The sequence below is a fragment of the Pollachius pollachius genome (genome assembly GCF_949987615.1).
Source record: "Pollachius pollachius genome assembly, chromosome: 4".
Lineage (NCBI taxonomy): Eukaryota > Metazoa > Chordata > Actinopteri > Gadiformes > Gadidae > Pollachius > Pollachius pollachius.
In genome coordinates this window covers 20,683,804-20,698,029 of record NC_136937.1, presented here as the reverse complement: position 1 = coordinate 20,698,029, position 14,226 = coordinate 20,683,804, and the positions used below count along the sequence as shown (strand labels likewise).

Sequence of the window (14,226 nt, the reverse complement as noted above, 5' to 3'; positions counted from 1 at the left end):
ACCTTGTTCCATTGTTATTCAACACAGAGGGTCACACACTCAGACAGACATACCTCTGTAGTCAATGACATCAGTCTATCTCTCAGTTCACTTAGATACAAGTATAAGTAAGGTTAACTTTAAGTATAAATTATACAAGAATATAAGGTAAATATATTTACAATGGCGCCAAATGTTTAACACCATTGATATTGCCTGGCCTTCCTGTGTCAAACAAATGCCTGCATTCCGATGAACCCCTGACCCCTTTTGTATTATGACTGTTTATGCCCCAGACAAATAAAGTGGCATTGCTAACTATTAAAAATACATATTTTACTGTTTAAATTAATATTGCTTTCACAGGGCTCATCTCTTAAACACATGAGTCATGGTGATTTAAGATCAGGTTAATAAACAAGGTGATGAATGGGTTTTAATCAAAGACCTCACTTCATATAACTGTAATGCATAATATGTAAACTTCATGTAACTATGTTTAATATCCAACCCTTTTGTACGTAATGCTTGAATTACTGTATGGAATGTATTTTGGACATCGTGGGCGTGAACGTCAAGGGCCCGTAGTTTAGAGCATTGTAATTGGCCAAGGACATAGGGGAGGCCACACAATTAGGATATAACGCGGAGCTCAGAGACTGTTCGCGAGTTCTTTGCAAAGCAACTCAGGTGATGTTGTAACTCTCTTCGGTGACAATAAAGCCTTGATCATTCAACACTAGTCCTTCTTGACCTTTCGTAATTGGTTGAGTATGAGACTCCACGTATTTATCCACGTATTTATATCACATACAAAATGTAGAAGGAAGTAGCTTCGTCTTGCTCTTCTTACGGCATCTTTCTCGAATGCCGCCTGAGTTTGTTGTTGCTGGTGAGGCAAAGAGGTCAGCCGGTGGCTCTATTACTACTAGTTGAAATGGGTGCAGCGCCACCTATTGTACCGGGCTATGACATGCTTCAGCCAATGAATAGATTTTCTCACCACAATGTATACTCGGACAATTGCAGTTGTCCAATTGAGGAGCAGTCGAACTATGGCTGTAATCGGATTAAGCGAATAAACAATTAAAACCACAGTACTTTGAGAATAACCCTTTGCTGTTTTAAAAAACTATTCAGACATTAGCTGGTCCGTTCTGTTTATAATGATGGCCTTTACATTGTTGCTATGACGCATTTTGGGTGTCAAACATATTTGATCAAGAGCTTCCCTATTCTATTACCAGGGCCCAGTTTTTCTAAAGTAATCCAGTGGGATTTCAAGTATTGGATCAAATCTTGGAATTGGGATTTTCAAAGCAAAAGAGGGATTGCGAACTAAGATCAGATCATGTATCTTACTTTTGATCTGGATCAAACCTGCCCTTTGGGTTTTTCCAAACTTTGAACTCGGTTTGGGGTCTATTTGATCCAAAAAAACCAGGATACCCCTCATCCAATCGGAAGGGTGGATTCAGTAGATTATCCTGAAATTTGGTATTTGGATCAGAGTGATCCAATCCAGTTTTTTTTATAAAAACCTGGGCCCTGGTGTGATGTTCATAAGCCATTATAAGCCATTTGAAAATCTACTTTAATGTGACATCACCAATGGGAGTGTGGTCCAAACAAATTATGGATAGATAGGCTGGTAGATAGTTAGTTAGTTATCTAGTTAGATAGATAGTAGGTCTTTCTTCTGCTTGGATTGTTAAAAAAGGGCCCTTTTACTGTTCCTAAATTCCGTTCCAGAAATTAGGAACGGAATTCCTAAATTCCGTTCTCAAAGCTTTTATGGTTAAGGCAGCCTTCTTCTGATAGTTGACATGCCATTGTGTTGCATTCCCAGGTAACACTGCCGTAGCCTGTGAACAGCAATGTCATCAATGTCCATGACGAGCTGGCTGCTGTGCGAATGTTTGTATGAATGACTAAGTCACTTTGGCCCAAAGCATCTGCTAAATGCCCTGAATATAATATAATATAATATATCAAACCTGTGCAGATGATTGCCACTGCTTTTTACATGATCAGCACAGAGCACATAACGATAGTATAGTGATTTTTGTGTGAACCTTCCATAAGAGTAGATTAGAGTAGACTTGTATAATTCTTTATATTGCCATGCCAAATAATGCATGATAGTAACTGCATTTCCAAAAGTAAATCATTATTTCCTCTTTAAACAAACTAAAGCCTGAGTTATCAACTCACATTGATAGAATGAATTGTATAAATGAACACCATTAAACAGAAATTACGAAAGGTTCAGTCCAATTTTGTTTATTTCTTTAGTTACAAATAAAATAACAATCAAAAAGCAGCATTGCAGGTACATAGATTTGCTAAAGCCCAAGTTAAATTTAACTTGGCAATTCATGAATATACATGTGCCGTGTTCCAATATCCATACTATCCGTACTTACTAGCCTTAGTTTGAGTACGTAGGGCGTTCCAATTCAGATCGGGCGAAAATAAGTGTACTGAAAGGACCCGGATGGTGTACTCAAAACTGTCAAAGTGTCAACTGAAAAGTGTGGATCGATGTACACTTTTCGTACTCAACGGCAGCCATCTTAGCTACGTACCGGAAGAGGGCGGAGCCAGGCTGAGCCAAAGTCAGCGCATTTTCCACATAGCCTGCATTAATAGTCATTTTGTAGTTTTTATAGCTTTTCTAGCTTTTCATAGCTGCTAGGCGTAAAGAGTTCACCGTACAAAGCGGGATGTTTATTGCGGGGGAGGAGCCGCGGCGGCAGTCGTGATCGTAATTTCCGGTTAGTGCACCACGGAGTATTCGATTTGGAACAATACTGACATCTGAAAATTTGCGCACTAAGTGAGTACGTATAGTGTACTACGTTTAAGTGTACTCATGGAAGTATGGATGTTGGACCACGGCAATGGCCATTTTTATATACAAAAAACATTTTCAATGCTATTCCATCACATCTCCATACAAAGTCTTTTTCGGGGCAGCTGGTTCCTCCAAGTTAACTAAAATTAAAACAAGTTTGAGAATGACTTCAATGATAGGCATTCATTAACACGGACGGATGGACGGGAATTCACAAAGGACATATTTCAGCACTGACAACATCCTTTTATACTAACTGAAGACAGATCTAAGGCAAACTTTAACTTTAAATTTCAAAAAATATTAAAGAAGCTGTTCAAAAAACAGGTTTGTAACCATGTACTCACCTTTTGGTGGAGTTGGATCTGGAATTTCTCCTTTTTCCAACAGCAACCACAGCTCAGTGCATTTCCTGGTCTCCCAGCGCGTCACTGCGTAGCTCCCGACAGACGAGGCCACTTGGGGCAGAAGGTGATGGTCGGTGTGTTTTCATTACAGTGATTTAAAGATACCATATAATGCCTTTTTAGGGTTAATAATTGGATCTTGGGATATTTCTAGATCAGGGTTTCATGCCTGTATGTTAAAAATACCCCTTATTATTCTTACACTGTACATTTACGTTTCAAAAACGGTCTGTTTTGTATCATGTCGCTTAAAGGCCCCCCTCCCGAGTAGCCCAGTGCTGTGATTGGTCAGCATGACCACTCTGTTGCGACCGGTCCAACGCTTTGCGCGTGTCAGCAAAAGACCTCTGAAAAACAAGTCCCGCTTCCGAGGTGCCGGTGTGGGTACCGGTGTGGGTACCAGATTGACTCGGCTGCCTGATCGACTAGGGGTCCTGCTCTTACAGATGACGTATCGACACTTGATGCATTCATCACATGATGAATGCATATGTAACCCAGTTCCTGTTAGGGACTCTTATTCTGAAGGAGGAGAACGGAAGTGTCTGCGTGTGGGTCGCTGTTTTGACTCTGTGTTGGAAGCGCTGGAAATAAAGTGGATCGCCCCATTCAGTGAATTGGGTTAACCAATTCTTCTTTTATTTATTACCCAAGTGTAGGCAACAATAATTTGTACATTAGATTATTATTCATAGATTAGAAAACAAAAGGAGATTGTTAATACTTGGGAATAACATCAGAATGAATGAAACGCGCATGCGCATTTAAAAGACAGCGTTTACAGGAAGTGCGTTATTTTTGCGCATCTAGGACCCCGAGTCGATCTGGCAGCCGAGTCAATCCGGTACCCACACCGGATTGATGTACTAATGTACAAAGATTGAACAGATAATATTTGTGGCTTTAGATTGATGGCTAACGTGAGCTAAGGGGGGGGGGGGGGGGGGGGGGTAATTACTTTAACATAGGTGAAAACAAAAATATATGTGTAACCAAGCGTTTTATTGTTGCCTTTACTTGAGTAATATATAAAAGAAGAATCGGTTAACTCCAGAGTCAAAACAGCGACCCAACTGGGTTACATATGCATTCGTCAGTGCTTTCAGACGTGTTTCCAATGGCTTTGTTTGTGCGAAAGAACGGGCTGCGTTCAATGAAATCAAAACCAAAATGGATTGAGCCTTCTTTTTATGTCCATGAGCCCCGTTTCTAAACAACCATTCCGGGTTTTGTCCATTGGCTTGAGTCGATACGTCAAGTGCCAATACGTCATCTGTAAGAGCAGGACCCCGAGTCGATCTAGCAGCCAAGTCAATCTGGTACCCACACCGGTTCCCTCGGTCACAAATGTCTATGGGAAATAACATGGGTTTTTTGAATGATCGTACATAACAAATACTGTAGGTGGCGAAATAGTAAAAGCTGTGTCACATTTTGAACTACACACTTTTACCATCTAGTTTCGACTGGGTTTTTGGATTGTCTGCCAAAAACCCAGTCGAAACTAGATGGAAAAAGCGTGTAGTTCACCTACAGAAGCTGGGTTTGAAATCGTTCCCTATTCACTCACTCACTATTCCCTATATAGTGTTTATGATATATGCACTATAGGCTATAGGGAACGAACAAACAAGAATTCTGACACTACGCTGAACATTTCTAAACGTCATTTGCGTCAATAAATGCGCCGGGTATTTGTGTGACGAAGACTGATGCGCCCACATCATGTAAACAAACCGGGCACTCACGAGGAAAGCTGGAGTTTGTATTGATGTTGAATGTTACATTTCCTTGATCAAGGTTTTCTTTTATTAATTTTGAATGTTACATTTTCTTTGTTAAATCCCAAATAAATTGTTGACATTTCGATGGTGTGAAAGTGTGGTTTTGTTAACTATGGTTATGTGTTCAGATTGTAAGCTGTAATAGCCCACAATGTATTTTGTTTAGTTAACGAGCCAAACGAGCGAGCTAAGTATGTATTCGTTTTCCTGGTTATTCGGCTTATTCTTCTCCTCCAGAAAAACACGACCGCATTGCATTGTGGTATACGGGAGTAACATGTAGGGAACATCGTATGTTCACTCAAATTTTGGGCATTTGAAGTCCACTATATAGTGCATGAAATTAACCACTGGGAATTCGAACACCACTACAAAATGGCGAGCACCCTATATAGTGTACTATATCCGTGACAGGGAACGATGTCGAGTTTGTTATTGACGATCATACAACAACCCTATGTTATTTCCCATAGAAATTTGATCGAGGGAACCGGCGGGGCTTAGTCTTAGTCTCCCCCCCCCCCCCCGAGAAGTTATAAACATTGCGGGTATCCGGGAGGCGCTAAAAAAATATATGAAATCAATCCCTGATCGGACGTTTTTCATGCATTTCTTACCAAATGAAACGAGCAGGTTCCACTGAAGTGCATAAGGAAGCCTCTTTTGCAAAGCTTTTTGAAGAACAAAAAATCCAGCAGTACCTAGAATTATACATGACAGGTCAGACGTCATAGTCCTCTAATTATTTTTTAAAAATGCAAAAATGCCAATGTGCAATGACGATAGCCATACGTCTGTGGTCAATAGTCACATTCGAGGCTACCATGGCTTATTATGGTGTCATCAGAGTGGTTACCTAAGAGAAACGTCCCAGTGCCCTTCATGAAGGCTGATGACTGACAAGCAGCATATTGTTGTAGACCCTGATAATTACAAAAAGCAACATGTCAACATCATCTCCTTACTGATGTAATTATTAAGGCTGTACAGTTGCTGAAAAGCATGATTGTGCAGTAATAACTGATCAGTTGTTCACTCATTTGTTGTCTAACATTACATCCCTGTCCTGGAGTAAAAGTAAACTAATCAGAACCAATATACCCACAGGGTGTTTAGCAGCCAGGGCATCGTCTACTCTCCTCAGTCCGATATTAACCATTTAGCCTGTCGTTGCAAAGTCTCTGAAAATATATGCGGCTCGAGCAAACCATAGGTTAAACAAAAGTGATGTTATGAAAGGTTCCCCTTCCGAATGACGCCAACAACGAACATAAACACAAGAAGACATAAAGAGGGTGAGACGGCAGCAGGGACATGGAGCGACGCTCAGTGGACTGGAGGCAGTCTGGGATTTTAGATAAAGTCACAAAAGATTGAGAAAATAGTCATATTGAAACACTGCAATTGCATTGGGAAGCTTAATGTTGGATTTATTAAAATGAACTGGGAAATGCATTATATGAAATCACAGAAATATTTAGGATTCAGATTTAGATATAACGATTTAGTTATACATACGATCTAGCTTCAGATTCATCATTTCGATTCAGGATTCGATTAGATATAAGATTTAGATTAAGATATAAAATGTAGATTTCGATTGAACATACAATTCTAATTTTCTGAAAAAGTGACCAGAGGATTTCAGTGCACTTTGGAAGGCCATATCCTTATATATATTTGCCATATCCGGGAAAAATGGTGCAGAGCTCGAGCTAAATCTGGAACAAGTGACACGTTTTTCAGCAGCAAAAGTTTACAAACGGCACCCATAATAAATTATAAATATTCCTCCATCTAAACCTTCAGACTCTTCACCAGGTAGATCCCTCGCTACTTGTTTCTCTCTGTGGATCACCAGGGCCGTAGCCTACCACTGGGCTCTGTATCAGGGTCCTGTTGCCCTATCTAAGTAACAATATTATAACGTGCCTTATATTTGATATAATGGAAGGTACGAATTCAACTAGGCTTAACTGGCAGTAGTTGGTAGATGCTGTGAAGGTAAAATCACATGCCATCTGTTGTTCATGCTACCAGGACCATTCAGTCACATTTAATTAATTGCGGAATTAACGAATTGTAATTGGATTAATAAATAAATAGCATTTTTTTCACAATTTATAAATCGCAGAGCCACACTTCCTTCCCTTTGCATGTACTTCAAATCCAACCCACCCTTTAACAAAGGTTTAATCCTGGGATGAACACAGGTGTCATCTAAATGCTTATGATGGTTCCTCTTTATATACCAGGGCCGGGGGCAGGAGACTAAACTAGAAAGGCTTTAAAGGGGAACTATGCAACTTTTTTGGCTTCATTTACATTAACATGAGTTATGTTTGTAATAACGCCATTTAAAAGAATGGCGTTAGGTAACGCCGTTATTTTTTCAGTAACGGGGTAAAAGTGAAAAGTTGGCATTTTCTGTAGTATTCGGCAGATGTTCCACAGCCTTTGCAACCAAGCAAATTGAAATTCAGGCCCCAACCACACTATCGTTTTCGGAATGTTTTGCATCCACGTTCCACACTGAAATTATTTTGATAAACAGTTGTTGTCATGGTTACGTAACTCCACCACGCCTCTCTGTTTAGATTACAGGCGCGCGATCAGCTGATATTTACAGTTGATCAGCTGGTTAATCATTTTCGACCCGTCACTGAAGAACATCAAGTACAGCGCTCGCCTCCGGCGTTGGAGCAACAAACATGTTTGAGGCAATATGTCGAGTTGTTTCTGGAGATAAATTAGTACATTGTACAGAGAGATCATCGTTTGCATTTCACCTGCCATTTTATTGATGAGCGTCTCGGTCTCGACCGCAAGCTTGTGGCAGTGTCATGGCAACCGAACGTCATAGTTTCTGAAGTTTCTTTTTTCCACTCTGGAGGGTGGTTTCAGATTTTTGCGTTTTTAAGCCCCAAAAACGCCCACTTTTTGGGGGCTTAAAACAAAAGGCACTTCCGATAAAATATTTTGTCGTTTTTACCCGCAAGCGTCCTCGTGTAAACGGGGTCTAAACGGATAAATATTTCTGCGTTTGTAGATTTACCCGGGTTTCACTGCCGAAGGTTAAAAAGAAATCGGCTGGACAGAGAGCGTTTGCCTATCGAGCCCCCTTCCTCTAGAATAGGCTGCCACAAGTGATCAGGGAAGCTGACTCTGTGGAGCTATTCAAAGGAAAGCTCAAAACTCACCTCTACGATCTTGCATTTGGAACATAGGAGTGTGAAAACGACAGATGCGATGTGAAGACCACTCTGTTTGTTTGTGCTTTGTTAACACAGTATACATTCCCACTATGTACTGTTCCGTTCTAATTCACTATTCTGTCTGTTCTAGCGTGTTGCGGTGACTGGACTGGATGCCTGGACTCTCCTCATGGTCAACCGGCCAGCACCACATCACCATTTTAACATGATGTGCATGTATTTACCTGTATGTCAATTATGGCACCCATTACACTCCTGACCATCCCTGGAAGAAGGGATCCCCCACTATGCGTTTCTTCTCAAGATTTCTTCCTTGCTAATTTCAAGGGAGTTTTTTCTTGCCCTTGTGGGGGCTTGGGTAAAGGGGGGTGTCATAGATATTTGACCTGTTAAGCCCTTTGAGACTGTAATGGTGATTAAGGGCTATACAAATAAAATTGAATTGAATTGAATTAGTGTGGACGGGGCCTCAGTTGGAAGCATATCAGGGCCTTGAATGGGCAGCTGAACCATTTAACACATTAAGGCCAAGTGAAAACTGCTCAGAAAAATACAAATTCTTTGACATATAGCAACTTTCTTCTTTTTTTCACAGTAACGCAAATAGTTACTTTCCCTGGTAACTAGTTACTTTTATTATAGAGTAATTCAGTTACTAACTCAGTTACTTTTTGGAACAAGTAGTGAGTAACTATAACTAATTACTTTTTTAAAGTGATGTTCCCAACACTGGTCATTGTGATAGTTCTATAACACTTTATGGGTCGATTGGTCACTGTTTCGACTCCCCCTAGCGCAATGACAGAAACCCAATGTCGGAGAGAAAAGGGAGACTGACCGACAGTAAGCCCAGACACGAGTAAACGTTGGGCGAGCTTCTCAGGAATAGCGTGAACTGAAAGAAAAATAAGATTGCAAATCGGATGCCGACTTGCCATGGCCGTGTTGCTCTTGAAATTGTAAGTACCCTTGGCTGAACTTTGCCCTCTTTGTATTGTGGTTCCTTGATGTTGATAGTCTCTGTAAAATGTGTTTGCTCGACTGTTTTGTTTTGAGCCCTGTATGTTTCTAGCTTGCTTGCTTGCTGGGGTGCTAGCGTACTCGCTACCAAACACGTTTGTTTTCATAGTTGTTTTCCTGTTCGTCTGTCTCGTCCCCCAGATACAGGCTAAATCCCCGAATCCAGGTTCTTGTTTATTTAGATCACTAGACCGCTATTCGAATGCCTCCGATTTTTCTAAGAGCCTATATCAGGGGTCAGCAACCTTTTCAACATGCAGTGCCAGTTTGACATTTTCTCGTTAATGAGTGTGCCTTAAGCAACAATATATTAAAAATTAAGCTGAATTATGACACAGCGACCAAAAACATTTCCAGAAGACCTGGAATTGTACTATTTCCATATAGTCCACAGTCATGCATCAACATTTTAAATGTTTTTTGGGCTGTTATATTTGCAACATGAGGTTACAAATTATAACTACATATCAGAAACATTCAGAAACTCATTCAAAAAACATATTTGCACTGTGAGAAATGTAAAAAATGAGAATATAGGAGAATGTTGGAACCATCCACATCAATATCTTTAAGACATGTACAGCTTTGCAAAACCATGTGAAGGCAATGCATACAGGCCACTTGCAACAATATTTTAAATATTTTCTTCTCTATTACTCACAACATAGGTTTAAAAACTATTAATTGATCTCATTTCAGAACACTGCTTTCTGTAACTAATTTAAACATATTTGCACTGAGAGGAAATGCCCAAAACAGAATAAAGTGCAAAAAAAAATGGTAGCAATGATTATGCTGCCGCATTGTGCTGTGAATTTTTAAAATAATAATAATATTAATAATAATAATAATAATAATAATAATAAACATTAAAAAAAAATGTTTTCCAAGTGTGCCAATGATTATGCTGCCCCGTGCCAGTGGTGGCACGCGTGCCTAGGGTTGCCGACCACTGGCCTATATCATGTGATGTCGGGCTGGTCATATAATGCAGTAGCATACCCTGCACGAGAGCTGCTAGTTAGCACATATTCGTCGGTAACAGAACTGTTACTCAATGGAACAGCGTGCGTTTATTTGTTTTGCTAGACATAGTTAGAAGTTTCAATTAGCCTGTTAGCGTTAGCACCGCGCGGCGAAGATGGCTTCAAACATTCCGCCACCGGAGCCCATGAAGATGACTGGGGATCTTCACTGCCACTGGGCTAGCTTTTCAGAGTTTGAGGATTATCTGCTTGCGACCGGGATCGACAAGGCAGAGAAGCCGGTGCAGGCAGCAACGCTCAGGAGGCTAATGGGGAAGGATTGCTACCATGTTTACAAGCACAACCTGGGACTCACAGAGGAAGAGCAGAAAGACGCGGGTGCGATACTCGACAAACTGGGGCAATACTTCAAACCCAGCAAGAATGTGATCTTTGAGAGGTATGTTTTTGGAAACCTTAAACAAGAGGATGGAGAGTCAGTGGATGCTTTTGTCACAAGAATGAGAGAGAAAGCTGCCACATGTGAATATGGAGCTTTAAGGGATGAGCTCATATGGGACAGGCTTGTTCTGGGAATAACTGATGAGGGCGCCAGACGACGCATGCTAAGAGAAAAGGACCTTAAGTTGGAGGGGGCTATTGACATTGGCCGTGCAGTGGAGGTGTTGGACAATAAGTTAAAATCCATGTCACTTAGCAGCTCTGTGCCTGGGGAGAGCATCAATGTAGCATATGGACAGCGACCAGGACGGAGGCCTACCGGCAGGCCATCCGAGTCCGCCAGCACATCTGCACAGCCACAGAGAGGCACAGGTGGATGCAAGTACTGTGGCACACCACACAGACGGGGGCGAGACCTGTGCCCCGCATTTGGAAAGACATGTTGCTTGTGCGGCACTGCTAAACACTTTGCCAAAGTATGCATGAAAGGAGGCCAGCAAGGACGTCAGTTGAACGCTGTGGATGACCCGCCGCTGGGGGACCCGGAAGACCGCGACCGCGATAAGAGAGATGTATACACAGCGGAGAGCTTGGGGGCTGTGAACACTCAAAGGAAAAAGTGGTTTGTTAACCTGCCACTCCATAGAGGGGTCCAGAGGTGCCAGCTTGACTCTGGAGCCACCTGCAATGTGATGAGCATGAAAGACAAGATGAGACTGGCACCTAGAGCTCCTCTTCAGAAAAGTCTCACCAGACTGAGGCTTTACAACAGTGAGTGGATGAGCTCAATGGGCGTGTACAGCACACGGTGTGTCATCAGGGGCAAGACACACAGACTGGATTTTGAGGTTGTGTGCACCAGCCAGAAGCCCTTGCTTTCAGGGGAGACATGCGAGAGACTTGGCCTGATGCGTTTCACCATTCCCGGAGAGCTGAACAAAGTGGAGCACTGCAAGGCAGGTGAGCTGACCAGAGACTGTCTTATTAAAGCTTACGTGTTCGTGTGCTTGACGTGTTCACCAGCCCAGTCGAGTCACTGCCGGGTGATATTCACTTCGTGTTGGACAGCACTGTTGTGCCCGTACAGTGCGCACCAAGGAATGTCCCAGTGGCCCTCAAGGCGGCTGTTAAGGCGCAGCTGGACCAGTATGAAAAGGATGGACACTTGACCACAGTCACTCAGCCCACCGACTGGATAAGCAATCTAGTCATAGTGAAGAAGCCAGACAAATTGAGGCTTTGCATCGACCCTAAGCCCCTTAACCAAGCCCTGAAGAGGTCCCATTACCTCATGCCCACTTTAGATGACGTGCTATACAAGCTGCCAAAGGCACGCGTCTTCACCCTGGTGGATGCGCGCGACGCATTCCTGCAGTGTTGCCTGGATGAGGAGAGCAGCCTGATGACAACGTTCTGGACGCCGTGGGGTAGAAAGCGATGGCTGAAGCTCCCTTTCGGTGTGTCAGTCGCACCGGAGCTATACCAGAGGAAACAACATGAGCTGCTGGCCGGTTTGATAGGGATTGAGCCTATAGCGGATGACATCCTTGTGGTCGGCTGTGGAGACACAGAGGAGGAGGCTGTACAAGACCACGACACAAACCTCATTGCTCTCATGGACAGATGCAGGGAAGTGAAGCTGAGGCTGAGCATAAAGAAGCTGCAGTTTCGTTTGAGGGAGGTCCGCTTCCACGGCCACGTACTGTCGGCGGACGGCCTCAAAGCTGACCCCGAGAAGGTCAGGGCGGTCCTCGACATGCCAAACCCCACGGATGCAAAAGGCGTTCAGCGGTGTGTCGGCTTCGTTAACTATTTATCAAGGTTCATGCCCCGCTTGTCAGAGGTGTGTGAACCGCTGAGAAGGCTGCTGGACAAAGAGGTGCTGTGGCACTGGTTGCCCAAACATGATGCTGCTATGAAGGAGATCAAGACGCTGGTCACGGCGGTGCAAGTACTACGTTATTATGATGTCAGCAAGCCAGTCACCATACAGAGTGACTCCAGTCAGACCGGGTTGGGCTGCTGCCTGCTTCAGGGGGGGCAGCCGGTTGCGTTCGCCTCCCGAGCGCTAAGCCAGACGGAGCAAAACTATGCACAGATCGAGAAGGAGTGCCTGAGCATCGTATTCGCTTGTCAACACTTCCACTACTACCTATATGGGAGGGGCGATGTGACTGCAGAGACCGACCACCTCCCGCTAGTGTCAATCTTCTCTAAGCCCCTTCTCAGTGCACCAAAGCGCCTGCAGAGCATGCTCCTTACACTGCAGAACTACTGCCTCACAGTGGTGTACAAGCCAGGCCCTGAAATGTACATAAGTGACACGCTCAGCAGGGCCCTTACCCCGCCACAGAGAATGGACATTCAGTACAGACGTGAAATGGTCTGCAGCATGCAGCAGGAGCAGTGTGACACAGCAGCCATTCAGCAAGCAGACTACCTCAACGTCACTTGCCAACGCCTCACACAGATACGGAAACGCACAGAGGAGGATGTGTGTCTTCAAACACTCAAGTCGGTCGTGCTGGGCGGATGGCCAGAACACAAAGAGGAGAGCCCCATGGCCATCAGAGATTACTGGGCCATCAGAGATGAAATAAGCGCACAGGACGGCGTGCTTTTTAGGAGCCAGCGAGTCATCATTCCGAAATCTATGCGCCCCAAGATGCTGAGACGGATCCACTACAACCACGTGGGGGGTGAGGCTTGTTTCAGACAGGCCCGCGATACTCTCTACTGGCCAAACATGCAGGGAGAAATCAAAGACTATGTGCAACAGTGTTCAGTGTGTAATGAGTATGCACACGTGCAACAGAAGGAGACTATGATGTCACACCCGCTCCCCACACGTCCCTGGCAGCTGGTGAGCATGGACCTTTTCAGCTACGCAAGGCAGGATTTCCTGTTCATGGTGGATCATTATTCTGACTTCTGGGAGATTGATCTACTTCCAGACCTGTCAGCTGGTACGGCCATCAGAAGGTGCAAGGCGCAGTTTGCAAGGTACCGCATCCCTGACCGGGTCATTTCAGACTGTGGAGGTCAGTTTGACTGTGGAGAGTTTCGGGCGTTTGCGAGGGAGTGGGGCTTCAAACATGTCATGTCCTCCCCGAGACACCCAAAGGCTAATGGCAAGGCAGAGTCAGCAGTGAAGATTGCGAAGAGCCTATGCAGAAAAGCAGACCGTGCCGACGAGGACCCCTGGAAGGCTTTTCTGCACTGGAGGAACACGCCCACTGAGGGCATGCATTGCAGCCCAGCACAGCGACTGATGTCACGGAGGCTGAGAACTCTTCTCCCTGTGGCCGACCAGCTGCTAGAGCCTCAGGTCACCACTGGGGTTATAGACAAGCTGAGAGTGAAGCGTCAGGCAGCGAAGCTGACTTACGACAGATCTGCGAGGGATCTGCCGGAGCTGAACGTCGGCCAGCCCATCAGGATGAAACCACTCCCGGGTGACAGGACGGGCCGATGGAGGAGAGGTGTATGCTTGCCGCAGGTGGGACCGCGGTCCTATCTCGTCAACGTGGAGGGAAC

At 44.0% G+C, this 14,226-nt stretch overlaps 1 protein-coding gene across 1 annotated transcript; it reads right to left on the bottom strand.

The window, feature by feature from the left end:
- Nucleotides 1-2,256: 2,256 nt before the first annotated feature.
- On the bottom strand, nucleotides 2,257-6,266 carry tmem141 (transmembrane protein 141). The gene is made up of 5 exons (XM_079734957.1): nucleotides 6,133-6,266; nucleotides 5,884-5,950; nucleotides 5,645-5,728; nucleotides 3,184-3,294; nucleotides 2,257-2,976 (listed from the first exon to the last, which is right to left on the bottom strand). Exons 1-5 carry the CDS (start codon nucleotides 6,184-6,186, stop codon nucleotides 2,918-2,920), a joined length of 375 nt encoding a protein of 124 aa, XP_079591083.1. The 5' UTR covers nucleotides 6,187-6,266; the 3' UTR covers nucleotides 2,257-2,917.
- Nucleotides 6,267-14,226: the final 7,960 nt, after the last annotated feature.